This window comes from Chinchilla lanigera, unplaced genomic scaffold (genome assembly GCF_000276665.1).
Source record: "Chinchilla lanigera isolate Chin_1 unplaced genomic scaffold, ChiLan1.0 scaffold00027, whole genome shotgun sequence".
NCBI classification, from domain to species: Eukaryota; Metazoa; Chordata; class Mammalia; order Rodentia; family Chinchillidae; genus Chinchilla; species Chinchilla lanigera.
In genome coordinates, this window is record NW_004955428.1 from 17,735,269 (window position 1) to 17,761,730 (window position 26,462).

Here is a 26,462-nt window from a genome sequence, read left to right on the forward strand (position 1 = left end):
CTTTGTCTGTAATTTGGTAAGCCCCCCCCCCATTATTACGTTACCCTTCTTTTACTCTTTAAAATAAAAAATAAAAAGGAACTATCCCCTTAAGATTATATGACATAGCTGTGCAGAATGGTACATGCTTATAGTCCTTAGCTACTCTGGAGGATAAAGCAGGAAGATGGCAAGTTCAAAGCCCGCCTGTGGAACTTGTTGAGACCCTGTATCAAAAAATAAAATAAAAGGGGCTGGGGATTTAGCTCAGCGGCAAAAGCGCCCGCCTGGCATGCGCAAGGTCGTGAGTTCGGTTCCCGGTACCGGAGAAAAACCAAAAAAAACAAAAAAAATAAAAAATAAAAGACTGGGGATGTAGTTCAGTGGTACAGCATGCCTGGGTTCAATTCCAAGTACAAAAGAAAACAAATAGAAGATAAGAGGGAGGGAGGGAAGGGGTGGGGAGGGGAGGGGAGAAAAGGGAAGGGGAGGGAGCAATTTTAAATCAAAGGTACTAATGGTGAGCAGATGAAGTGGCAAAGATGCCATCTAAGTAGATAATTACATAGGTTACTTTCAAAATAAGAACTTTATTAATACTGAGAAACAAAAAGTCCATTTATATCTGATCATATGGTTTAGATGAAGTATAATATGACCTATTAATCCCACAAGACTCTTATGTTATTTAACTCTTTAAAAATAATACCCAAATCCCTAGAATAGGTAAAGTGACAGGACTAGATTTCTTTTCCAATTTTACTAATCAAATAACTACAGTATGTTAGTCCTTGCCACATGTTGCGTCCTAAACAGACTGCATTTTGCTGATAAAAATGAGCAAGAAAAACTTCTAGAATTAAGTATCATAAATTGGCTTATTTAGGCATAATGTTATCACTACAGCCAAGATTTCCAGTGTTCAAGTTATAAAACAATAAAAATATCATAAACACAGTGAAAATATTTGTCCAGCTCTTTGATTAATCTGGGTTTTATACCATATCAGTCACAAATTCAAGTATACAATATTTACACCTCATGCTCTTAAAATTTTCCTGCTGTAATCATTACTGGCTTTTGTTCCCCAGTCTTCCTAAGGGTTTTTTTTTTTTTAAATGTATCTGACACCAGGCCTGGTAATGTGGGCTATTACAATTCAAATCAAGTTTTTAGAAGTTCTAAAATCTCTAGGGAAGGCAAATTAACCTAAGTGTTAATTGTGATTAAATGTTATAGAATATGCTCATAAAAACCTAGTCACATGAATTACAATTATGTGTGTGTGTGTGTGTGTGTGTGTGTGTAATGTGAGCAAAAGGTCCTGAAAATTAATAAAAACTACAGCATCAACACATACAGTAGGGCCGTTCTGGGAAAATACTTCAATGAATTTGAAATAGGGCTCAAACACAAGTCAAAAAACGCTACAGCAAGTAAAAAAGCCTTAACAAGCGAGTGAAGTTGGTAAAAAAGAGAATTCAAGCTGTTACTCTCAGAAAGTATAGTACAGAACTCCCTCACAATTTATTTAGAAAAAATGACATTTCTTCAGGACTTCCACTGCAGGAAGTTGTAGTTAAGCAAGCTGTGAAGTGTACAAGTATATACATACATATGCTTATGAAAACCCTGCCTATTATTACGGACTACTCTCATTGATCTCAGTCTCCTTTACTGACCTCTGTAGAATCTCAAACACCAGTTCTCAATTTCCATGCTTTCGTTCTAGAAATGGCACTCTCTTGACTTACAAACCTATTAATGCAACTGCCTTTCAGCCATATCTACCACTTTGTCCCACAGATACGGCTAAATCACAATTCTGTATCTTTTCCTTCACCTATAACCACCTTCTCCTTCCAAAATTATGATTTTTCCATCTTCCAATCAATGAAAGAAAAATTTTAATCACCTTGTACACTTCTCCATTTCTTTCCCTTCTCACATACAAACAAAAATCAAGAATTGTAAATTCTAAAGCCAGGTATGGTGGTTCACACATGTGATGCCAGCACTCTGGGAGAGTCAGACAGAAAGATCACAAATTCAAGCCTAGACTAGGAAATTAGCAAGACCCTGTCTCAAAGAAAAAAAGTGGGGTGGTGGCTGGGAACGTAGCTCTGTGTAAACGCCCTGCGTTCAATCTGGAGTACCACAAGCATAAAGAAAAAAACCCCTGAAAATTCTACACGTTATACATTTCATTATATTAATTAATTTAGCCATATGTCTCACCACTTCTAATGTACTATGCTTGTTTGTCATGTACAAAGTTTGGCACAATTTCTGAGTTCTAGTGATAAAACATTTACAGCTTTAAAGTGTAATAGACATGTAATTGTAATATTTATTCCAAATGTACTTTTCATTAAATGAGAAGTTAAGATAAAAAATAGCCAGTTTCTCTCCATCAGCTAATCTATAAATAAAAAATAAAACAATACAATTTGTTGCTCTTTTTCAGATTTCTTTTAAGTCTAAAAGTACTGTTCTCTAAGTCTTCTTAGATTCCAAATGACAAAGATTTTGTTGTTACAGTTTTTATCATTGCTTTTTGCTTTTAGCTAAATGTATGAAATATTTTCACATCAACTCTTTTTATATATTAGTTTACCTACTGATACTGCTATAAGCCTCTGTCAAAAAAGAGAATCACTTATTGTCATGTGCAGTCTAAATATATGCTGTGCCATCTTCAACATGCCAGTGTATACATTGTACAAATAATGCCAAATTTACGTAAGTTCAAGCTAACTTCTAAGTAATTTTGTGAAACTGACAACGGCTCATTAACTATTCCACCTGTCTCAAAACTATTAGTTATTTCTTAATAGCCATTCAAATACTGATACAAGTATATATTTTTATTTATCACTGATGCTAATAACTGGCAATTTAAAATCATATGAGATACGTAAGACAATACCAGTTGGAAAAGCTAAGAGAATTTTCAAAATTAAAACAACAAACTAAAGAAAATTAAACAGAAACTCAAAAGATTTCTGACTAGTAATAAATCTACCAAAGGAAAGTACAGAGTTAGGACCCACAAAAGGCCTGAAACTGGACATAATTCCTGGCAAGACTCCAAATTAGAAGCTACATCCAAGGTGAAAAAAAAAAAAGGAGCCAAAGCATTAATAGAAAGAGTTTATAGTGCCGGGGTCTTGGTTTGAGGCCAGAACTAACATGCACCTTTATAGACTTCAACTGAGAACTACAGGCACACTCAGGGAAGCCCCTAACTCACGTCCAAGTTCTTCTCAAGGCACATCTCAGTAACTGTACAATCATTATGGACAGACAAATAAGAAGGACAGTTCTTTCTCTAAAGCTCTGGAATTCACACATGCCTCCCATGATCTCTTCTTTGTAATCCACTCATACTGCAGTTCAGAACCCTTGAGTTGACCTGTTTAACTGAAGTTACCAAATGTCTACATGTAGATGCCTGGATCTATAACACTGACCTCCAATCTTTATATAATGAAGGTTTTATAAGATTTACAGAAGAACTGAGTAGACATTACAACCCCCACCCACCCTATATATTGAGTTTCCCCTATTATTAACATAAGAAAGGTACACTGTTATAAATAATGAACGAAGATTGATACATTACTTTTAACTAAAGTCCATAGTTTATTCAAATTTCTTCAGTTTTACCTAATGTCTTTTTTTGTTCTTGCTACAGGATCTTATCTAAGATATCTCAACACTACATTTAGTTGGGTTCTGTTTGGCTGCAACAATTTCTCACTTTCCTTTGTTTTGATAACCTTGACAGTTTTGAAGAGTACTGGTCAGGTATTTTATATCCTACTACATATAAAATAACAGACATAGAGAACTTGTTTAAGATGAAAAGCGGCTAGTGTTAAGAAGCAAAACAAAGTTATACAATCCTATCTCAGGGCTCTTTTTACTGTGACAACCTCAAAGGCACAAATTATACACTTCTAGAGACATTACAAGTACCACATTATTCAACTATCAGTCTTTTCCTAGGCAGTTATATTTCATCCATTAGTTTCCTATTTCTTCGGCAGTGATTATTACTCCTTCTTATGAACTCAATTTCTACCAAAGTCATGCTATTTTTTCAGTTTGTCTAGAAAAACAAAATTTTATCATTCAAACTGGCTACTAGAAATATCTTTCCACTAAACTACCTTCTCCCCAGTAACTTGGTACAATTAATAAAAAACAGATACTAGGATTTCTAGGATACTAGATTTCTTTTAAATATATAAAATTAATGAGAAAAATGTAAGGGTATATAGTATAGTGGTTAAGAGCCAAATTTCAGTCCCATCACCACCACTTTAGCCTTAAAAAAGTCACTTAACCTCAATATCCTTGTATGAAATCCTAGAAACTAATCTTAAAGCATTCTGGATGTAAAAGAGGTAACTACATAATTTTTCATGTAGTCTCTGCAACATGGAAGCTCTGTGATTTACATAACTTAAAATCAGGAGCCTAAAAAATAACCTTGGAACTTTAAAAGTTCAGACTATCTTGTACTTTTGACAAAAGAATATTAGATCAGATAAATAACAGTAATAACTTTGAACTGTGCACTGTTTTGAATAAATTACAACTTTTCATAAAAATGGCAAATTTCTGTATAGCTCTGACGCAAGTATACAGGAGAAAATTTTTCACAAAGTCAGGGATAATACTAAACTCATTATATTCCTTTCCTCATCAAAACTGCTAAGAAAGGACTTGTTGCCTTCTTCCAGAATCACTGACAGTTCAAAAAAATAAAGCGGTCCACCTATTCAAAGGCAATTTATCTATTGTAGCACACCAGACAAAAGCAAAACAGAAAAAAGGAAATTTCAACTGGAAAATGTTTTAATATAACTGTCCCAGATGACAATCTAAGCATATGTCAGGTTCTTCAATCTGCACAAAATACACATATATACACATGCCATAAGTGAAGTTGAAAAAAATATATATATGAGATATCTTATATATGATATAGATATCTTTTTTAGAAAAATAAATGCACAGTAGAAGTGCCACGGTTCTTCCACAAACTTAAGAGGAAGAAATGTTTAGTCTTCAATAATAATTCTTTATCTTAGGGATTAAAGGTAATTAACATTATGAAAACGTTGCTTCTCGAATGCGCTAGAGGTCGTTCCTGGTCAGCCACATCGCGATGTGTGGGGACTGTGTGGAGAAGGAGTATCCCAACCGGTGTAACACCTGTCTGGAGAATGGACCATTCTCACTGAACTTTACAGGCTATGCAGTATGCAATAAGCAGGATTTTATGCTGATCACAAACAAATCCCTAAAAGAGGAGGATGGAGAAGAAATAGTGACCTATGATCATCTGTGTAAGAACTGTCATCATGTAGTGGCCTGGCATGAGTATACATTCAGTATCATGAACGAATTTCAGGAGTATACCATGCTGTGCCTGTTATGTGGCAAAGCTGAAGATACTATCAGCATTCTCCCTGATGACCCTCAACAAAGGACTGTTATTCTAAGACTCCTTCTCCAGGTCTGTTATGCCTGTGTTGGGTTGGTTTACAATACAGCAAGCCTGATAGTTTATCTCATAAAAAAAATAAGTATTAGGGAGCTTTCCCAGAATTAAGAAACTTTAAAAAAATAGTCCACTATGGTTTAGTGACCACATGCACTAATTATTTCTCATCTCTCACATCTTCAAACTCTGCTGTCGGGCTAGGGATTTAGCTCAGCGGCACAGAGCCTGCCTGGCAAGCGCAAGGTCATGAGTTTGATTCCCGGTACCAGAAAAAAAAAACAAAACAAAAAAACCTCTACTGTCATCTACTTCACATTAAAAAATAAAAATCAACGGTTCTTGCAAGGCACAGCGGCACATGCCTATAGTCTCAGTTACTCAAGAGGCTGAGGCAGGAAGATCACAAGTCTGAGGTCAGCCTGGGAAACCTACAAACCCTGCCTCAAAAAATATACAAAAATTTAAAATAGGAGGAAGGTTTAACTGAGAATTTAGCTCAGCATTCCCAGGGTTCAATCCTAAGCACTATGAATGAATGAATAAATGAATGGAGTCAACTGTTCCTAAGGAAAGAAAAACAGAGAGTAGTCATTAAAAAGCTAACACCCTACCTTTATAGACAGAAAATTCAGTCCACTCTCATTAGCCAAGGCCTTTGCTATCATTGTTTTAGAGCATCCAGGTGGTCCATAGAGCAGAACTCCTTTAGGTGGCTGAATATCCATTCGGATGAAAGACTCTGGATGTTTCAAGGGCCATTCCACAGCCTGTTTCAATTTCAGTTTGATATTCTCCAGTCCGCCTATATCTGACCAAGACACCTGCAAAACATTTCCAAAATGCAATTTTTATAAGCACAAACAGAAAACGAAGAAAAATAAAACATCATCAGCAAAAGTGCAAAAAGGAACTTTGTAAGAAACATTTAAGAATCAAGACCCAAAAAAACCCTTAAGTTATCAAGAAGTAAATGAGGAGTACATAAACTGTGAGCTGCACATTGTAAAAATACTGAAAAAAAAATTTGTTTGTCTTATATAAATACTACTTAAATGAACATACTGTTAAGTCTATCTTCTAGATAGCTTTAAAAGTTAGGTTTGATTGGTGATCCAAGATCTCATCTATGTATTTTACAAAATTTATACTTTTCTAACAAAATTACTTCAAAGTGTATTTGTGTAAATCCTGTGAAATGTCTGATTTTTTTGTTTCTGGAATATAAGTATCTTTAAAATTTTGTTCTTTTCTCAACTAAGAAATACCTTCAAAGCAAAATAGTTATTTCCATGTAATTTTTACTTATAAATGTCTAAGAAATAACCTCTGTACCAGGTAACATACACAGAAAATAGGAAAATGAGATATAAATTGATCTTAAAGAATTTAACTAATGTAGTAACCACCAGTAACATACACGTAAATAACCACAGCACAGTGGAAAGGATACTAAGTACAATAACAAAACTGAAAAGGCCTCTGGGAGTTCCCAGGAAGAAAATATTACTTTCAGCTATAAGGCAATTTGAAGCCAGCTCTTGAAGGATAGATGAGGTAAGAAAGAATCTTACTCAGGTAAAGGCCCCAATGACTCAGAAAAAGGGAAGTGTAAACAGAGGAGAAAAACAACTTGAAGGAAGGAAATAAGGTTGAAGCTACGTAGTAGAGGACCCAGAAGACTAGACAAAGTAGTTTAAGATATTCTTTGTATAGGCATTCCTCCTTTAAGACTATGTTCTAGTCTTATGACTAAGTCATTAACTGAGTTGGTTGCTAAATGAAGAAACATATACAGTATGTACATTATAATACTCAGAACAAAGAAGTAGCCAAAGGAAACTCCAACTTGACAACTTTGCTTTTATTTGCACAACTTTCACATACAGTACTACAATGTACAACAGAATATAAAACTGCAGTACTGTACTATATAATATAATCAGCAAGTTATAGTACTATATAAGCAAAGTGTACTATATAAAAAAATCCACAGGCTCTATACACAAGATGTACTGAACTTACCAAAAAGAGAGACAGGATATAAGTCTGAACAGTACCTCGGCTGTAAGTCCAAACAGTCACTAAACAGATAGGTCATTAAGTGAGGAATATCTGTATATAATTAGTCTCTAAAGGTTTTTAATCTAGAAAGCATAGTCTGATCTGTGCTTCAGGAATTGTCTGACAAGATTCATTTGAGAGAAGAGAGAGCAGAGAGTTCAATTCATGACCTATTACAAATATTCTTTAAAAAAAAAAAATAAGACTATGGTAATCATACACTTGAGGAAACACACTCTAAATTGCTGCAAGGTTTTGAAGGTACAATAAAAAAAGAGAAAAAACTTAAAAGCTAAAGGTTTCCAGATAAAATGATGGAGAAACTATGGACCACAGAAGGATATCTTTATGAGGGAAAATAAATCAGTTTTTGTGCATACAGTTAGAATGTGAAACATTATACTCAAAAGGTTAAAAGTGAACAACACAAATGAAACTCTAGAAACAGTGTGAATTGAATTTTAGATTTCAGCAATAACCACATACAAACAATGGTAGAAACCAAGCATTCAATGAAAATTATCAACCAGGAGAAGAGGGATGTTGGTCAAAGGCAGACAGGTGGGTATCACCTACACTTAACAAGGAAGATGACAACACAAAGGAAAAAATGTTAGAAGCAGGCAACTTACAACTCCAAAGGAGTAGAAAAAGGCACTATTTATTAACATTAGGAAAAGATTATGGTTTTCAAAATAGATTTCCACTGACTTGTGGGATAATTTTGCTGTTCTTCTTTCCTACCCAGAAATCCAGGAAAATAATACATAATGAACCATAATCCTGCTTCTTTAGGATCTATTTGACAAGAAAAATTATTAGACTAAAAGGTATAAAGAAGCCTGGCACGTGCCTGTAATCCCAGCACTTGAGAGGCTGAGGCAGGAGGATCATTACAAGCTTGAGACCAACCTGGGCTACAAAGTGAGCACAAGGTCAGTCTGAACTGCACAGTGAGACTCTGTCTCAAAAGAATAAATGAATGAATTAATGAATTAATGGTATAAATCATTTTAGGTCTCTTGATATAATAATGCCAGTTTGCTGTCCCAAACATTTTCTCTATTTTGATGGCACAAGCAGTAAGTTTATGTTTCTCTGCAATGTCATCAGCTGTGGGTTTCACTTCGTGTTATGGTTTGTGTCTGGGTGTCCCCCCAAAGCCTCATGCGGCCATGAGGCAGGCTTTTAGAGTTTGATTGATTATGGGTGTGAGAGCTCCACCCGCCCTGGGGTGGATAGTTTGCATATGTAAAGGAGAGAAAGAGGTTGCTTCTGGCCATTTCCTCCCTTGTGTGTGTGCTTGTTGCTTTGCTGAGTTCTGCCACCCTGAGCTGTAGCTCTCTGCCATGTGCCAGTCTGCCTTGTAATCTGCCAAGTATGGACTGAAACCTCTGCAAACTGTAAGCGAAATAAACCTTTCCTTCCTTAATTTTGGGCATCAGGTATTTTGTCCCAGAAACCAGAGAAAAGTAACCAAGACACTTCGCCTTTCTTTTTTCCCTTTTTTTTTTTAAACAGATTTCTGATTTCAAAGTTAATGAAGGCAAAATGAAACAGGAGATCCGTGTGCATAAGTTCAAGGCTCCAAAACACCTCGTTACACTGACAGGATCACTGTTAACTGTTTGCCACAGAAGGTAATTATTTTTGGTAAAACTGGGCCTGCTTTTGGTACCAGTGCAGCAGAACTGTCATACTCTGATGGTTTTCTTGGTCTTTGCACCGTCTTTTTAAATTTTACTTTGAAAATTTTCAAACATACACAAAAGTTGAAAAGTCAATACAATAAATATCTACATTTCTTTTGCCAAAAATTTTTTTGCCAAAATTTTGCCAATTTTTCATATTTGCCACACTTGCTTTAGTGATTGCTGTCACTTTCTCCCTACACACATACACACTCAATGAACACATCACTACCCATACTTAATCAATTTTTAAATTTTCTGCTGAACCTATGTAAAGTTAAGCTGCAAATAAAAAGTTACTTCTCTAAATACTTTAACATACCTCTGATAAACATATGGGGGCTCAGGGTATGACTTAGTGGTAGAGAACTTGTCTACCATGCCCTGTGTTCAATCCCTAGCCTCACAAGACAATAAAAACAAAAACAGGACAACAAACCAAAGTAAAAAACATTCTGAGAAGAGAGCATTAAGAAGGGTAATCAAAACTAAACAGAGAAAAATGAGGAGAAACAGTAGATTTGATAACAATTACCAGCAACAAAGTTACCAAATACAATGGTTGATCAGATCAGTATTTTTCAGTATATGCCATGCTAAGACTATACACACACACATAAACATACATATACATCCATAATCATATAAACCCATATAAAAGGTGTATGTGTACATATATGTATGTGCATAGACATATATATGTATCAGATAAAAGCAGAGTTATTAACTATCACAAATGTAAAAGTGAAACAATTTGTTAAATTTCCAAAAACTAAAACTGTAAAGTATCCTTATACTATATGGTATCTACTCACCTTTTTTTACATAATTATTATACATAAAGAAGAATAAACTCTCTTGAACATGTTCCATGAGCTTTACATGCCTTGTAGCATGTGAGTTACACAGTAAGTATTGTAGCAGTGTAGAATACTTGCTTATGCAAACTTAGGTAAGTATACAAATTCAGATAAAACATTCTTATTAAAATTTAATACAAAATTATAAGCCAGGCATGGTGGCGCACGCCTATAATCCCAGCACTTGAGAGGCTGAGGCAGGAGGATCATTGTGAGTTCGAGACCAGCCTGGGCTACCAAATGAGCTCAAAGCCAGCCTGAACTGCATGGTGAGACCCTGTCTCAAAAAAGGCAAAAAAAACAAAATTACAACATTCTTAATGATTTTTAATTTAATTATACTCTTAAACAATTAAGCAAGATTTCCTTCTTCAGGTTTGTATGAAATAAACCTGACAGTACAAACTGATATTCTCACATATGATAAAATTTTGTATTCAATATATCTCAAGATATTTGGTTCTTAATTAGTCTTGACACAAAATTTTACAGATATTGAACTACTGAAGTACCTCCATAAAACATGCATTTTGACAATCACTGAAGAAAAAAGACTACATTATAGGAGATGATCTTTTGGAACAGATAGAAGGAAAGAGTGAGTATCAACTAAATCAGGAATTGTCATTTTGTTGAGGAGAAATTAATATACTCTCACCAGAAAACTGAATGTTAAGAAACTGCTCCATTTTCCTAAATGCTATAAGAACCAGTGGAATAGAGAATCAATTCTGTAACTTATCTCTTCTCTGATACTCTGTACTTTTGACTCAGTGATTCTGTCTGTGTTCCCATCTTAATTGCACTCTTCATTCAATTCTTCCCTCAGACTACAAATATTATTTCTCCTTATCCTTCAAAACAATCTTACTTTGATATTCTTTATACCTAATGCTGTATTGCACCTCTTCTTTTATCACTGAACTTCTTGAAAGATAGTTGATAACCCTCTATTCTTGCTGCATTTTTATTTCCACTTTGTATTTTAACTGAGTACTTACAAAGGAGGATCTCCTCAAGCACTTGACAGAAAAGGGAGTAAAAGGGTAAAGATAAAAAGATTAAGGTTGGAAAGAGTTGTGTTAGAAACTCTAGTTGCTCAGTAAAAAATAAGGCAAGGATCATCTGCAGAAGGAAGTATCAATCTAACAAATGCTGACTAAAGCCCATTTTATACCATGCTGGTTCCTGAGAAGACACTATTTCCTGCCCATGTTGTGTTCATGATCTGATGCAAATTTTTCCATACACAGGCATATTTCTACAAATAGCAATCGCTATATTGCATGGATATGCTAAAAGAGCAGTCATTAAATTCAAATAGATAGTATCTTAGTTACTTTTTCCTTGCTGGGACAAGCTACCCGATACCCCCCAGGCAAAGGAGGAAGGATTTATTTTAGCTCAGGTTCTAGAGGTTTCAGTCCATAGTTTGCTGGCTCCAAAGCAGGGAGACAGGGCAGAGGAGAAACTGTTCATGGCATGGCAGTCAGGAAGCAGAGAGGGATTAAGAGAGTAGGAGGGATATACACTTCCAGGTCACACCCACAGTGATCCTCCTCACCAGGCTTCTCTCAACATCACAACCAGCAGTGGGCTAATCCAGTGATGAGTATCACACACTCATCCAGTCACCTGCCCAAAGCTCTGCCTAGGAGTACATGCAGCACTGGAGGGACATCTTGATATAAGCTATAACAGATGGTAAAAGAAGATTTTCTTTAAATGATCTCAGATTGGAGCTGATGAACAAAGATTAAAGTGATAGTAAGTGCCATAAGGTAATGGTAAAGAGTGAGGGTAAGCATTATACATTAGGAAAACAAAGTATTTCAGAATTGCTAAAATTTAGAGACCCAGAGAAGGGAGAGACAAAGGTGGTTAGCAACATATGCAACAATCTGACCATAGGGATAATGAAATTTAGACTTTTCCTCCTGAGTCCAAAGGAGTAATTAAGCTACTTAATTAAGGAAATTACATGACAAAATTTGCACTTCTGGAAGACCACTGCAGTAACAAGGTAGAATGGCAACTGAAATAGAATCAGGGGCAAGAATGAAAACAGCAAGACTAGTTAGAAGGCTTCTACAATAATTTTGATAAGAGATGGTGACCATCTGTATTAATGTAACAACTGTAGGTAAATCAGTAAGTGTTGATAAGATTTGAAGGGAGGGTTAAAAATAAAAATAAATTAAAGAAAACATTAAAGATACAGACTTGGACAACTAAATAAAAAGTTATATTAAAAACAAAAAGAACATGTTTGGAAGCTAAATATGGATTCATAAGACAGTAACTGGGATTTCACTACAGTAGAAAAAACTTGCAACATATGATGAAAAATCAATCTAAAAGCAAATAAAAAGATTATCTTGAGCCAGGTGACACATTCTCTATCCTTAATTTCTTTTCAATTATGTGACCCCATGCTATAACATATATTTCCCCATAATTATAACCTTTTTTAAAAAATAATACAGTATTTCTTAAAACACTTAAATTTGCACACATTAAGTATATTACTCCTGGGGCCAGGGATATAGCTCAGCAGTGCAGCACCTGCCTGGGCAAGCGTGAGGTTGGTTTGATTCCTGGTACCCACTACCCCCCAAAAAAGAAAAAACAGTAAGTGACTCATATTTTATAAGTTCAGTACAAAGTTAAAAAAACTTCTCATGAGCTTCAAAATACAGAAATGAATTTAATGCTATTGACTAAATAACCAACAGTCACACAGGATACCTATAGGATGCACACAAATGTCAAATTCCATTTCAGTGACTGCCAATCTAAAGTAACAAGCTTAAAAAAAATAAATAAATAAAGTACCAAGCTAGAATATAATGCCAGATCTCAAACTACATCAAAAAATTTAGAACTTAAGTTCAACCTTTACACAAAAAGCAATTTAACTATCGTTTCCAATGTATTTTATCTAGTCTAATGTATTACGTTTGTACTGGAACAGAACTGCTCCTTATGGGCAAATTGAGATCCACACAAACTTTTGATATTTCCACTTAAACTAAGTCTTTTATCACACATGAAATTGAATTTATATGACTATCAGTGAGTATGGAAAAGATAAAACATGCAACTTCTGAGATGCTGCTACAAAAACACTAACCACCTTAGTTACAGTGGTAACAAAAAAGGATTTACAACTCAATTTTATAAGTACAGGATACTGTTACACGTCCGCATTTTTTATTAATTGGTGGAAGAAGTTCCTTCTCTCAAGTTAGAAACATCCAGGGCAGAGTTGCCAGAACAGATTAGCTTCTACATGTTCTTCATTATTACAAAGATCCCTCTCTGTTCTGTTCTGCACTCTTGACCACATCAGAATTTTCTACTGCGGGTATGTCCCAGAAGAGAATATTAAAATAAATTAAGTGATCTGATTTATTTTGAAGAAAGAAGGAAATATGGTGAAAGAATGCTCAAAGAGAAAAATGTTGAGGATCATCTCTCCATGAGAGACACACACTGAAAGGGTCATTAAGGAAGTTCTCCAAAATGCAAATGAACTTTATTAATCAAGTACAGTGAAAAAGGTCCATGTGCTGGTAAAACAGCTGTTATTAAGGATAGGAGAAGGGGAGTTAGGAATAAAAAAGAGGAACAAGGAAGATTTAATGTAAGTAAACACACAACACTATAGTTATATCAGACAAAAACAGTAAATTATAAACATAATATTCTGGCTTCTAGGTAAAGACTCTGGGGTTGTCATTATATACATATAGATACAGACATAGATATAGATTATATATAGATAGATAGAGACAGAATGGGAGGGGGAGAGAGAGAGAGGCAGGGAGAGTGAGTGTGAGTCTGCCAACCATGGGCGCATGCTGATAATCCCAGCTACTTGGGAGGCTGAGGCAAGAGGATCCCAAGTCTGAAGCCAGCTTTGGCAACTTAGGGAGATGCTATCTCAAAATGAAAATAAGGGGGCTGGGGATTTAGCTCAGTGGCACAGTGCTTGCCGGGCAAGCGCGACGTCATGAGTTTGATTCCCAGTACCGGAAAAAAATCAAAAAAGAAAAAAAAAATTATCAAAATGAAAATAAGGTCTGAGGATGTAGCTCAGCGGCTGAGCACTTGTATAGCGTGCAAGAGGTGCTAGGTTCAAGGCCCAGTACTGCAACACAAGGGAAAACCTTTCCACTGAATTACTCTGGGTGAATTACTGGTGGGTGTGTGTGTTTGTAAATAAACTCAAGAAAAGTAACTGACATCTTAGAAGCTGTGACCAAGGAAAGAAGAGAGCATGACCCATGAACTTCACTCAGACAGGGAGTTCAAAGGCTTGCTCAAAAAAAGACCTTGACAAGGACTGCAGTGTTGCTGGGAGAACTAAATCAAACATTCCACCAACATTATGAGAATTAAACAGTATAGCATCTATTAATTGCACTTTGGCAAATGTTTAATAAACACTAGGTAGTATTTTATTTAAATATCTGAGTGATGGTTACAGTTATATTTTGAAGAACTAATAAAATATAAAAGACACTGCATTTATAATTTCAGCAGCAATACTTAACTGCCATCTTTTTCTTGTTGTTGTTACTAGTTACATTTCTTAATCTAAAGGCTAAGAAAAGAATTCAAAAATGAGTATAAGTTAGCTTAAAGAGCCATGCAACACCTAATTGCACAGAATAGTCTTAAGGCATAGAAAAAATCATGGGAAAAGTTAAGTCTATGCAAGAATAAAGAGTACCATGAAATCATAAATTCTTGGAACTAGGACAGGAATTCTAAAACGAGTCAGTTGATCACACCAACTTCAGACATTATTTTCATCTTCAACATCTCTCAAGGTTCAAAAATTGGTATCTTAAATGGTTTTTAAGCTCCAAATGTTTTTTAAAAGTTACAAAATACAACTGCCAGAAAATTATCCTTATACTCTAATCTAAACCAATTTCAATAATAGTTGGATCCTTTCTTATTTTGCCCTTACAAAAACAAGGAACAGCTGCTCACATATGGACTTACAACTTTTTGAATTAATAATAAATCTAGAAGTGAAGAAACAGCTGTCAAACAAGAATAGCAGTTGGATAAAATTTCCCAAAAAAAATTCCCCCCAGACATTTACAATACTTCCTAGACAACCATCTCAGAACACATAAATAAAAAACACCAAACCAAAACCAAAAAACCAAACCCAAACCAAACTCTTCTATATCCATAGAAACCAAAGAACCTGATGATTATTGTTCACAAAACTTTTAAGGACAAGTTTCAAGTAGGTAAAATAAAAATTAACAAACTAGGCTGAAGATATTGGGAGAAATACTATGAAAGAAGAGTCCAGGAGGTTCCAGAGAAAATGAAAATGTTTTAATATATCTGAGTTAAGTTCCTCCTGTTTGCTAGGTGCCAAGTTTTACACTGCCAGAGACAAAAATTCTTTTAAAAGTGTGACTTCATAGAAAATACTGTTAAAAAAAGCTTTTCATTTTGTTATTTCACGTCAGCAAATGCCAACGTAAGGACAAGAAGCCAAGCAGCAGGCAAATGGGTTGGCAAATGTTCCAAATTCTCTGCTGAAGCATACAATAACTAAAAATTAAAATGTTTAAAATACACATATTTTCTTTTAAAAACTGTAAGAAAGAAATACACAGAAATTCAGCCTCCAAGGTTGAAAAGAAAAATCAGTAAGTTTCCAGACACTTGTTTAATGGAGATAAAGCAAGAATGGGAAAGCAATGTTAAAAACAAATTCTGAATCTAAGTACAAATAAGTGAAAGCCATTACTTTTACATAGTGAAATGACAAAAAATATTTTCCAGATTTTTTTTTAAAAAGAAACTTCAATTCCAGTTCCATGACACTGTCATAAGTCATCCACAGGCTCTCATTCCCACTATTAAAAAAAAAAACCCATTAACTATGCAAAAGAGCCTGAACCAGGGACTCCTGTGTAAGGTACCCTGTAAGGAACACAGGGTAAATAGGAGAGGGTTGACTATATTTTTTTCCTTCTCTTTTTGTCTCTCAGCTTTTCTCTTTCTACTTTATTTCTATTTTGCATAACTAACCTTAAGTTGAAAACATCTAAGAATTTCACAGATGCAAACACAGAAAGCCAGGGCTGGGGATTTAGCTCAGCGGCAAAGCGCCTGCCTGGCAAGTGCAAGGTCGTGAGTTCGGTTCCTGGTACCGGAGAACAACAAAAAAACAAACAAACAAACAAACACAGAAAGCCAAAAAGTAAATGAGAAAGAATGTAAGAAACTATATACTAACACTTGTCACTACCTGCGCATAACTCTTGATGATCTTTTGTCCTTTAGTAAATGACATTAAGAACCTCACTGGAACATATGGTAATAGTTTTAGTCAGATGTTCCTCTAACTCATAATTAATACACAAAGACATTAAAGAAGAAGAAAAATACTCAAGTTTTTAAAATACAGGTATTCAGTATATACACTGAGGGTGTATCTCAGTGATTGTGTAGTCAACCTAGCACTTGTGAGGCTCCAAAGAAAAAGGAAAAAAAAGTATCTACCTGAACCTCAATTTCTAAAACATCGTAACAATCCCACTTTAATAAGTCTGAGCAACTTGGATGAAGATAACACGTAATGTAGCAACCATTGTAAATTTCTATAATTTTGTTTTGAGGTCATGTGTCATTTTTGTCGTTTTTGTGTTGTTTTGATTTTGTCTTCATTGTTGTTTTGCCATTTTTTCAATTTTTAAAATTATAAGAAAACCTGCTTAAATAAATAAGTTTACTATGAGCTGTCCTCAGACCTGGCTATATATGAAGTCAAATCTTATAAACATGGCAGAGGGGAACCTAATTCAAAAAGCTGCAAAATTCAAAACATTTTGAACACCGAGAAGTAGAAAAATCCATACTTCACTTCATGTGATAGAGTGCAATTCACAGGTATACTATATAAACAGGCTATGTGTATAAAAAGTATATAAAACATAAATGAACTTCCTTGGCTCTCATTCCTAAGATATTTCATTATATATATGCAAATATTCAAAATCTGAAAAAATATAAAATCTAAAATATTTTTGGTCTCAAACATTCTGGATAAGAAATGTACTTCCTAAAATAAATTATAATCCAAATAATCCCTCTTACATTGCAAAACTTTATGCCTTTATTCAAAAATTGAAGAGCAGCTCACCATTTTCATTTTTTTTATTTTTTTATTTTTTTTTTGGTTTTTCTCCGGTACCGGGAACCGAACTCACAACCTTGCGCTCACCATTTTCAAATTGAACATTTAAAAACTACCTGCTTTTGCCAGATGAATGTGCCTGGAACAAAAATCTCATAAAAATATGGAAACTTTAGGGAGAAAAAAGCAATAGTTAAAAATAATTCTCAGGTCACGAAAATGGCATAACGCTTCACCTACAAAATTCCTCAGACCTCAAAATATTTTGTTTCTTCTGATTTATCAAATTCCTTGAGTAACTTCACTATGATCACTAAAAAATGCTTTCAATATTTCAGCAAAACTGAAAAGTGATGAAGAAATATGGACAATATAGAAATGTAAAATGTAAAACAGAGGGAAGAAATAGAGACCTCTGACTGGCTCTCATACCTTTCACAAGTTTCTTAAGTAAAGTTTAAATTAATTATACAGAGCAATAATAACCAAATGCCCCCAAAGGAAAATTCATTATAAGAGGATTCAAACAAATTTTTAGTAATAAAAATTTTTAAGTAAGTTTGGTTCTAATTATTTTTCTGTGAAAATTTGAGATATGGGTGAATAATATGAAAGGGCTCTTCAGTTGTGCATGTCTGTATTGCCAGAAACATTCTAACATGACGCCTTCTTATATTACATTAAGCTCAATGTTGGTTAATGAATTAATGAATGGGAAGACACATACTTCTTCATAATGCCTTGAAGTTAAAGAAAAGGGATTAAAACAACAGAGGAATGGGATGGTAGAAAGATAAGACACAAGAAAGTTACTACAAACTAATAGGTGTGGTCAGGATTAGTTAAAAAAAAGTGTTGCTTGCATATAAAAGTGTATAATGGTTAAATATATGCCTTGAATTTTCAAGCCCAGAACTACTCAAGGAGTTGTATCATAAGTTCACATCATTTCCTCTGATCAAACTAATAATACAGTTTCTGCATATTTGGAAAGAAAACACTTCTCTGCCTGGATGAGCTAAAAGAATGCATCCGATTTTTTTCATTAAAAGGTAAAGAGAGAAGGTCCCTCTCTGTTAAGAAGCTGAGCAAACTCATATAAATAAACTTCAAAAGCAGCTCAGGGGCTGGGGATTTAGCTCAGCAGCAAAGCACCTGCCTGGCAAGCGCAAGGTCGTGAGTTCAGTTCCTGGTACCGGAGAAAAACCAAAAAAAAAAAAAAAAAGCAGCTCAGATTCTGCCATCCGTGTCCTCAGAGTAGAAGACCAGAAGAATAACCAATCAATGCTGGCCAAAATACAAAGATGTTGGAGAAAGAGAACTGGTATTTTTAAGAGGGCCAGAAGCAACTAGGGAACTGGGCCTGAAGTATGTGCAGAAAAAGTAGATACACAAGTATTTTAGATACAGACTGAGTTCAATGAGATTAGTCACGTAAGTTTCAGAGAATTGAGTAAGCTTAGATGGTTAATTCCCTGAGCATAAATGGAATTAATATCGTAGGTAAAAGCTGTTTAACTGTGGCATCTTTTATGACTTCTGGTAAATATCGCCCATATGTTACAAGTATACATTTATGTTTAACATCTGAATTACTCATATAGGTATAAATGGCAAAAGTTTCACTATCTAACATCCATCCAAGTGGATGATTATTTACTTGACTTATGTATTAATTATTCATTCACTGAGATATATCCATTTCACTACATGGTTGTTATGTTTTCATTGCTTGGCTGGACTCTACGGCATTGGGTTCTACACCATAAATCTTATGTTTGGAAGAAAAAACAGATTTTTAAATAAATATATTAATAATTATTTAAGGGCAAGACAAAAAACTAGATATGATGCTATGTAACACCACAGCCCTTGAGAATCCTAGAGACACAAGTATAGCTTCCTAGAAGACGTGGTATTTAAGGAAGAACATGCAAGAGTAGGAGTTAAGCAACTAAAGAGGTAGGAGTTAAGCAACCTCAGTAGGTAGGAGTTAAGCAACTAAAGAGAATTGATGATATTGTACAATTTGGAGTCTCTCTTACTAACTTTCAGTTTATCTTGGTAAGAAAAAGATGCATGTGAGAATAATGATGGAGTCAGTCCTATGGATCAGAATGAATTTTATTCCAGATTCTAATCTAGTAAATCAGACCCTGTTTAGTCTCTCCACTCTGTGAGTTGATCAACTACTGTTCTTCTGGCATACTTTCCCTACTGTCTCCACAAAATATGAAGTCATGCACAGAGACCACTCAAAAGACTGCATATTAAACATACAGAAGAAAAGTGACTGAGAACAATTTCTGCAAGTAAGCAGTGCATCAGGCTAACATCTAGTTAATTACTCCTGAAAGGCTAGGGGATTTTTAAATTAGACAAATAAAGATTCAAAATTAATATCATACCTTTATTAGGCTATGATAAGAATGGCACTCCAGCTCTACGGTTTTCTTCCCAAACAACCATAATCCCAGTGTAATTATAAGAAAAGCATTACCCAAGCTCAAACTGAGAGATATTCTACAAAATACCTTAAAACTGTCAAGACTGTTAAAGACAAGAAAAAGATTCAATATTGTCACAATCCAGAAAAAGCTAAAAAGAACTGATGATTAAATGTAACATCAGAAAAAAACTAAAAAGAACTGATGATTAAATGAACATTAGAAAAAGAGAGCCTAAATGAAATTCTAGAACACATAAAGAACATTAGAAAAAGATTAATGAGCTCCAAATAAAATAAGAAGCTTAACAACTACATAGACAATGTTTAAGAAAGGTTTTACTCATAAGGCTTGTTACTCAAACTTTACTTATTCCAAAGAAAGGACTGTCATCAGAACTGGCATATGGCAATTTTATGGGAGATAACCTACAGGACTTCAGAATATTGTACCTGATTTTTTAAAAAGTGATTTTGAATGCTTATACTGACAAGGTCACTCATGATGAGTTTTTTTTCCCCCCCTCTGAGGAGAGTTCGAATCTAACTGGCTAAGATCTTGCTAGTACTGTAGTACACCTAACAGATCAACTTCCAATAAAATCTGGCCATTAAGGCTCAAGTGACCCTCCTTGGTTGATAAAATTTCACACACATCATCATACATTATGACTGGGAGAATTAAGGATGTTCTCAAGTGACTTCAATGAGTGGGGACACCTACAAGCTTATGCCTGACTTCTTGATTTTCATCCCATGTACCTTTTTCCTTTGCTGATGCTAATCTATATTCTTTCACTATAAGGTATAAAGTTCCTGAGTACATAAATACTTCCAGTAAGTCATCAAGTTTGAAATTTCTTAGAAGCCCTAAGCCCTCAACAATGTCAGGTCACAGATAGGTATATTATATAAGTAGATAAACGTTCTAAAATTATAAATAATGTGAGTTTTTTAGGACTGACACCTCTACCAGCCCCCTATATCCCCATCTAGACTCAAACATTAGGGAAAAACTTTTTTCTAAGCTTTTAAACTTATTTTTAAGTTTATTGGGGGGCCTATATACTACAGTTCTCAGGAATCTGCTAGTTGTCACATTAAATTTAATAAATCTACTTCACTTTTTCCAATTTCACATCCCATTCTATCTTAGAGCGTTCTTTCCATTTGATCAAAAACAAGAGCAAGTTCATTTTGTACAGGCTTTGTGGGAAAAAGGGGTCCAGAGGTCTGGTTGACGGCCATGGCAGAGGAGCGGGTCTGAGCACACTCGGACTCGTCATGTCCTCGGCACACCCAGTGAGTCGCCCTGCCTAGGCTGTCCCGCTCTGACCTCTTACTTCCGCACAGCCCCCGCCCACCGCCAAAAGTACCGCCTCCAAACCACGTCCCTAGCCCACTTCCATTGCCACGCCTCTAGCCTGCTCAATAAAATGCCTGGTACTTCCGCAATAAACCGGATCTGTGCCATCAGCCTGGTCTCTGGTGTCTTCTTTGCACCGTGTCGCCACTTACCATGGGCCCAGGTCCCTCAACCCAAGGAGGTTCAACCTTAAGGCTTTATCTTAAAAGGCTCTTTTTAAAACTGCAGAGCATTTCTCTAAAGAATACATGAAATTCCAACATAGCAGTTATAACATCGGACATTTGAATATGTCCAGCCATGTGGCTTGGATGTAAACCTTTATAACACGGGACTTTGAAAAATAGTCCAACAGGGAGCTTTGCTTCTGGTCAGAGTAAAAAGTTGTATTTATTTTTTTATCAGAAAAGACATACAAAGTGCCAAAGGATATCTGGCAATGAAGGACCAAGACCCTTGAGGAGAAACAAAGTGAGTACCATGACTGTGTCCAACTCACTTAATGGAAAAAGTTCCTGGGCTGTGACAATGCAAATTGGATGCCCAGAATGGGACAGAATACACCCATCTTGGGTCATGTAGCTATCTTAAAACAAACCATGACTAACCCCTATCAACATCTTATATAACATGCTTCAAGAGGATCACTCAGGCGATCTCAGGATCAGGTCAAGGAGGAACACTGACCCTTGCTTACACAAAACAAGCCATTCCACCCCTCCAGTCCACCTCTCCCAATACACACACTTACACTGTTCCTTTAAAAAGTACTGAACAGACCTCCCTTGCATCTTGCCTACTGCTACAGAGCACACGTTTTCAGAAAGCTAGGCAGAGCCTGTGGTGTCCCTAACCTGAGAAGACAAAGGAAGGATCATGGAGAAGCCAAAGACATGGGACATTTGAATATGTCCAGCCATGTGGCTTGGATGTAAACCTTTATAACACGGGACTTTGAAAAATAGTCCAAACTCTAGCAGCCAACTCTGCTAGAGTTTGCAGAGCAGAGAATCAGAAGTAAAGAGGTATACAAGGAGAGCACTCATGAAATTTTCACAGGTTTTCCATTAAATATTCAGTTATCAGTGCACACATGTGGCTAAAATCACATACAGCCAGAGAAAAAAATTCTCAAGTCGAAGAAATATGCCCAAGGTTCAAAAAGGGCCAAAAATTGTGGTTGCTCCGAATAGCCAGAATGAAAATTTATAATGCACCAGGTAGAGTACCAGAAAGAATCCTAACTCAGTAGCAGGGAAAAAATTAACCCTAGACAAAAAATTACTCTGATCTCACCAAAGAAAACTTAAATCAAAAACCAAAAAGTTCAAACTGTTTCCAAGTAACTCAACCACATCTCATAATAAAACTCAAAAATACTTTTCATAAATATTAAATTTTCATTAATATAAAAATTACCCAGCTCTTAACAAGATAAAATTCACAATATTTGGAATTCAATAAAAAATTTCACACTTACAAGTAAACAGAAAAATATAATCCATAGGGGAGAAAAATAGTAAATCGAAGCTTATTCAAGGTGCTTGAAAGGATACTTTCAAGAAAGTGACAGAATGGAAGAAAATATTTTCAAATCACATATCTGATAAAGAACTTGTATCTGGAATATACAAAGAATTCACAATTCAATAATAAAAAGACAAGTCATCAAATTAGAAATGGGCAAAAGAGAGTTCTCCAAGGAAGATACATCCAAACAGCCCATTTACTAAATGAAAAGATGCTCACTGTCATTAGCCATTGAGGAAATAAAAATCTAAACTGCAATGAGAAACCACTTGACATCCACTAGGATAGCTACAATAAAGCAGAAAAGAGCAAATGTTACCTAAGACCTAGAGAAATAAGCAATCACAAAAGATTTAATATTTGAGATTTGAGAGCCCAAAAGTAAAAACCCAACTGTTCATCAATTGATGAATGGATAAATCAAATGTACTATATTTATACAATGAACGAGTATTTGGCAATAAAATAAAGTACATATGACACAACATGGATGAACCTTCAAACCTTATAATAAAGGATGCTATTCAGAGAACCACATATTGTAAAATTCTATTTATATATAACATCCAGAATAGGCAATTTAGAAAAGTGAAGTAGATAAACAGTTGCCTAATAGGGAAACAGGCAGGTTGGAGGGTGATATATAAAAGATTTCTTTTAGGAAAATAAAATGTTCTATAGTTTACTTTAGAGAATACATTAAAGACTGTGAATATACTAAAGACTAATGAGTTACACCCTTTAAATGGATGAACTGCATAGTCCATGAGTTATAACTCAATGAAAGTTTTACCACAAAAAAGTTTCAACTTGAAGCCAGGTGTGGTGGCACACACCTATAATCCTAGTACTCAGGAGGCTGAGTTAGAAAAATCACTCTTGAGTCTGAGGCCAGCCTGGGCTAAACTAAAAAAAAAAAAAAAAAAAAAGTCCAAATAGCTGGTAGCATTATTTCTTGGTGTTTCTGGAGGAGACTGGCATGTGAGTCGATGAGATCTGGTGGGGGAGACTACCACCAATGTAGTGGTACCATCCAATGAGTGGGAAGCCCAGACAAAAGGACAAGGCAGAGAAAGGGAAAAACTGTTCCGTCTTAGACCTGGGACATCCTTCTTTTCCTGCCCTTGGACATCTCAGCTTAAGGTTCCTATGCCTTTAACATCTTGCATCAGTGACATCCCAGGTTCTCAGGCTTTTAGCCTCATTCTAAGAGATACAGCGGCAGCTTCCCCGATTCTGAGGCATTCAGACTTAGATTGAGTACACTACTGACTTCCCTGGGCCTCCAGCTTCAGACATTTTACCATGGGGCTTCTCAACCTCCATACACCTATATGGGAAAATCTTCATATGTACATGCATGTGTGTTCGTGTGTGTGTGTGTGTGTGTGTGTGTGTGCATGTGTGTTTAAAATTCCTATACATTCTATCTGAAGAACTCTAAAAGGCAACAGAATTCTGAAAACTAAGAAACATAAAGCAAAGTGTCCCATAAAACATTCATTCAAACATTTATTTAGTTCCTACTATTTGTCAATCACAATGGATACAAAGATGGACAAAAAAAAAAATGATATCCATAGACACATATATGTACTATGTATGTATATGGGGCATGCGTTATACATATTATAGGATTTTTGGTAACTAAGAGGTTTTGTGATTTTCTTTAACCTAAATGAAAGAATGTACTTTTAGCAAAGTTATCAAGTATTTATATAGTACTGATCAAATGTATACATAAATGAAGTACATTCCTCTACTGTAACTTCAACATTTATAAACGTAAGACAAAATAATTATCAGAAACTGCCAATTAAATTTTCCCCTTAAAATCTGAAAAGACTGATGATTTTGGTATACCTCAATAAGGATAGAGGCTAAGAAAAGAAATTAGTAACCCTTCCACTAACTTTTGCTATCTCTCTCATTTCTCCTAAATGCACCTGAAAAAATATGGCACTAAAGGAAAAGTGTAATGAAAGAGTTAAATTCTAAAACATTTAATAAGGTTAAAACTATAACCTTAATTTTGGCACTATTTCCTGGTTAAAAGTAAATGTGCTTTTCCTTTTCAATTGTTATTACCTAAAACTACAAAAATGCACAAGAGAAGTTGGCAAGGAATTCTATGGATCTTGCGAGTGAGAGAAGACACTTTTCTGTCTAGACAACAAGCAGAATCAAAAAAACCAAATTCAAAAGGCCTGCCAAGAACCAATATAGAATTAATAGAATTTCCACAGTTTGTACTATTTATTCCAAAAAAAGCATCACATGAACCTTCAATCCTTTGATTATGTACAATATAAAACACAGAATGCATACCACATTTAAAGAACAGAAATTCAAGTTCCTTCTAATTATTCTAGGAGTACAAGATAAATGAAATATAATTACAGTCAACTAAACTGTATCACTCAAAGCTTTCCACCAGAAATACACTGCTAATGAGCTCATCCTATAGGATTGAACTGACAGTCACATTCTGATATTGTAGACTCACCTAAAAAGATGTCAGGTAAAAACATAGCAGTAAATTTTGATTATGTAATTAGTGAAACAGCCTTTTGAGTCTATAATTAAAGAAGCTTGTTACTTTTAACAAAGAGAGTAAATGAAAACTATTTACTACATTTAAGTTATGACAACTGGTACACATTCATTTGACAGCTAACTACCTCGAAGTTTAACCTGGATATGAGCTTGCTAAAGGAATCTGAGTTCTACAGTTAGCCCTAAGGCTCTGGCCATAGTTCACTTTAAAAACTTGGGTTCACCTTTTTAATGCTTTTTGGATTACTATGAGCCAAGTGAAAGCTGGAATGCAAAGGCAAGATCAAAAGTATAAAGAGGAGGGCTGGGGATTTAGCTCAGCGGCAAAGTGCCTGCCTGGCAAGTGCAAGGTCGTGAGTTTGGTTCCCGGTACCGGAGAAAAACAAAAAAAAAAATTAAAAAAAAAAAAAAAGTATAAAGAGGAATTATTTCCAAATAATAAAAGGACAATTTAAACAGCACTATACAAAATGAAACAGGAAAGCTTGGAAAAGGGGGAGAAAGGGAGCATAGATGAATAAAGAAATTAAACGATGGTATCTATATTTGGTTAATAATGTAATTTACTACTAATAATTGTTATGTATGAAATGACTTACTACAATGATAATATGGAAATAAAAATATTGAAAGCATGTTTTTTACCTTAATAAAGAGAACTGTTAATAGTACATCAAAAAAGAAAGGGATTTTTATTTTAAAAATGTTAAATTCATTGACTAAATATTAAAAATTCACTGAAGAAATAAGTTGTTTTATAAAATACAAAAAAGACACAAAAGAACAGCTTTTACTATAGTTTGACACATAAGAAGGATGAGACACTCTTTGACATACATCTGAAATTCACCATTTAATGTAGGTTTTTATGAAAACTACAACTATTCATTCAACACATATTGACTGGGCATCTATAATCCACTACTCATATGTTAAGGAGTAAAAATAAAGGTAAGAGCTTATGCTCTCACAGAACATAAAATTCATTAAAAAGAATGTCTCAGCAGTATTTTTTAATCTAAAAATTTACCATTTTAATAGAAAAAAGACATGTAACTGATAATTACCTTTTGTTCTCTTTATAATCAGTATTTACCTAAAGATTACTATTAATCTTCATAATAAAATTTTTAATCAAGAAAACTAATGGGAAATAAAGAGGACTACAGAGAAAATAGAATTTTCAGTTAATCTTTTTTTACTTTTAAAGTTTTACCACATAATTATAAATTAGAATGATTCTTTTTTTTTTTTTTTTTTTGGTTTTTCTCGGGTACC

The 26,462-nt window shown here is 34.8% G+C and overlaps 1 protein-coding gene across 2 annotated transcripts in view; it reads right to left on the reverse strand.

The window, feature by feature from the left end:
• Spata5 (spermatogenesis associated 5) overlaps positions 1–26,462 on the reverse strand; it is a 298,091-nt gene that overhangs the window by 209,881 nt on the left and 61,748 nt on the right. For both annotated transcript variants that reach the window (XM_005386755.2, XM_005386754.2), the window contains exon 11: positions 6,109–6,318. In XM_005386755.2, the coding sequence (XP_005386812.1) occupies positions 6,109–6,318 (210 nt within the window). The remainder of the gene's footprint in view (positions 1–6,108; positions 6,319–26,462) is intronic.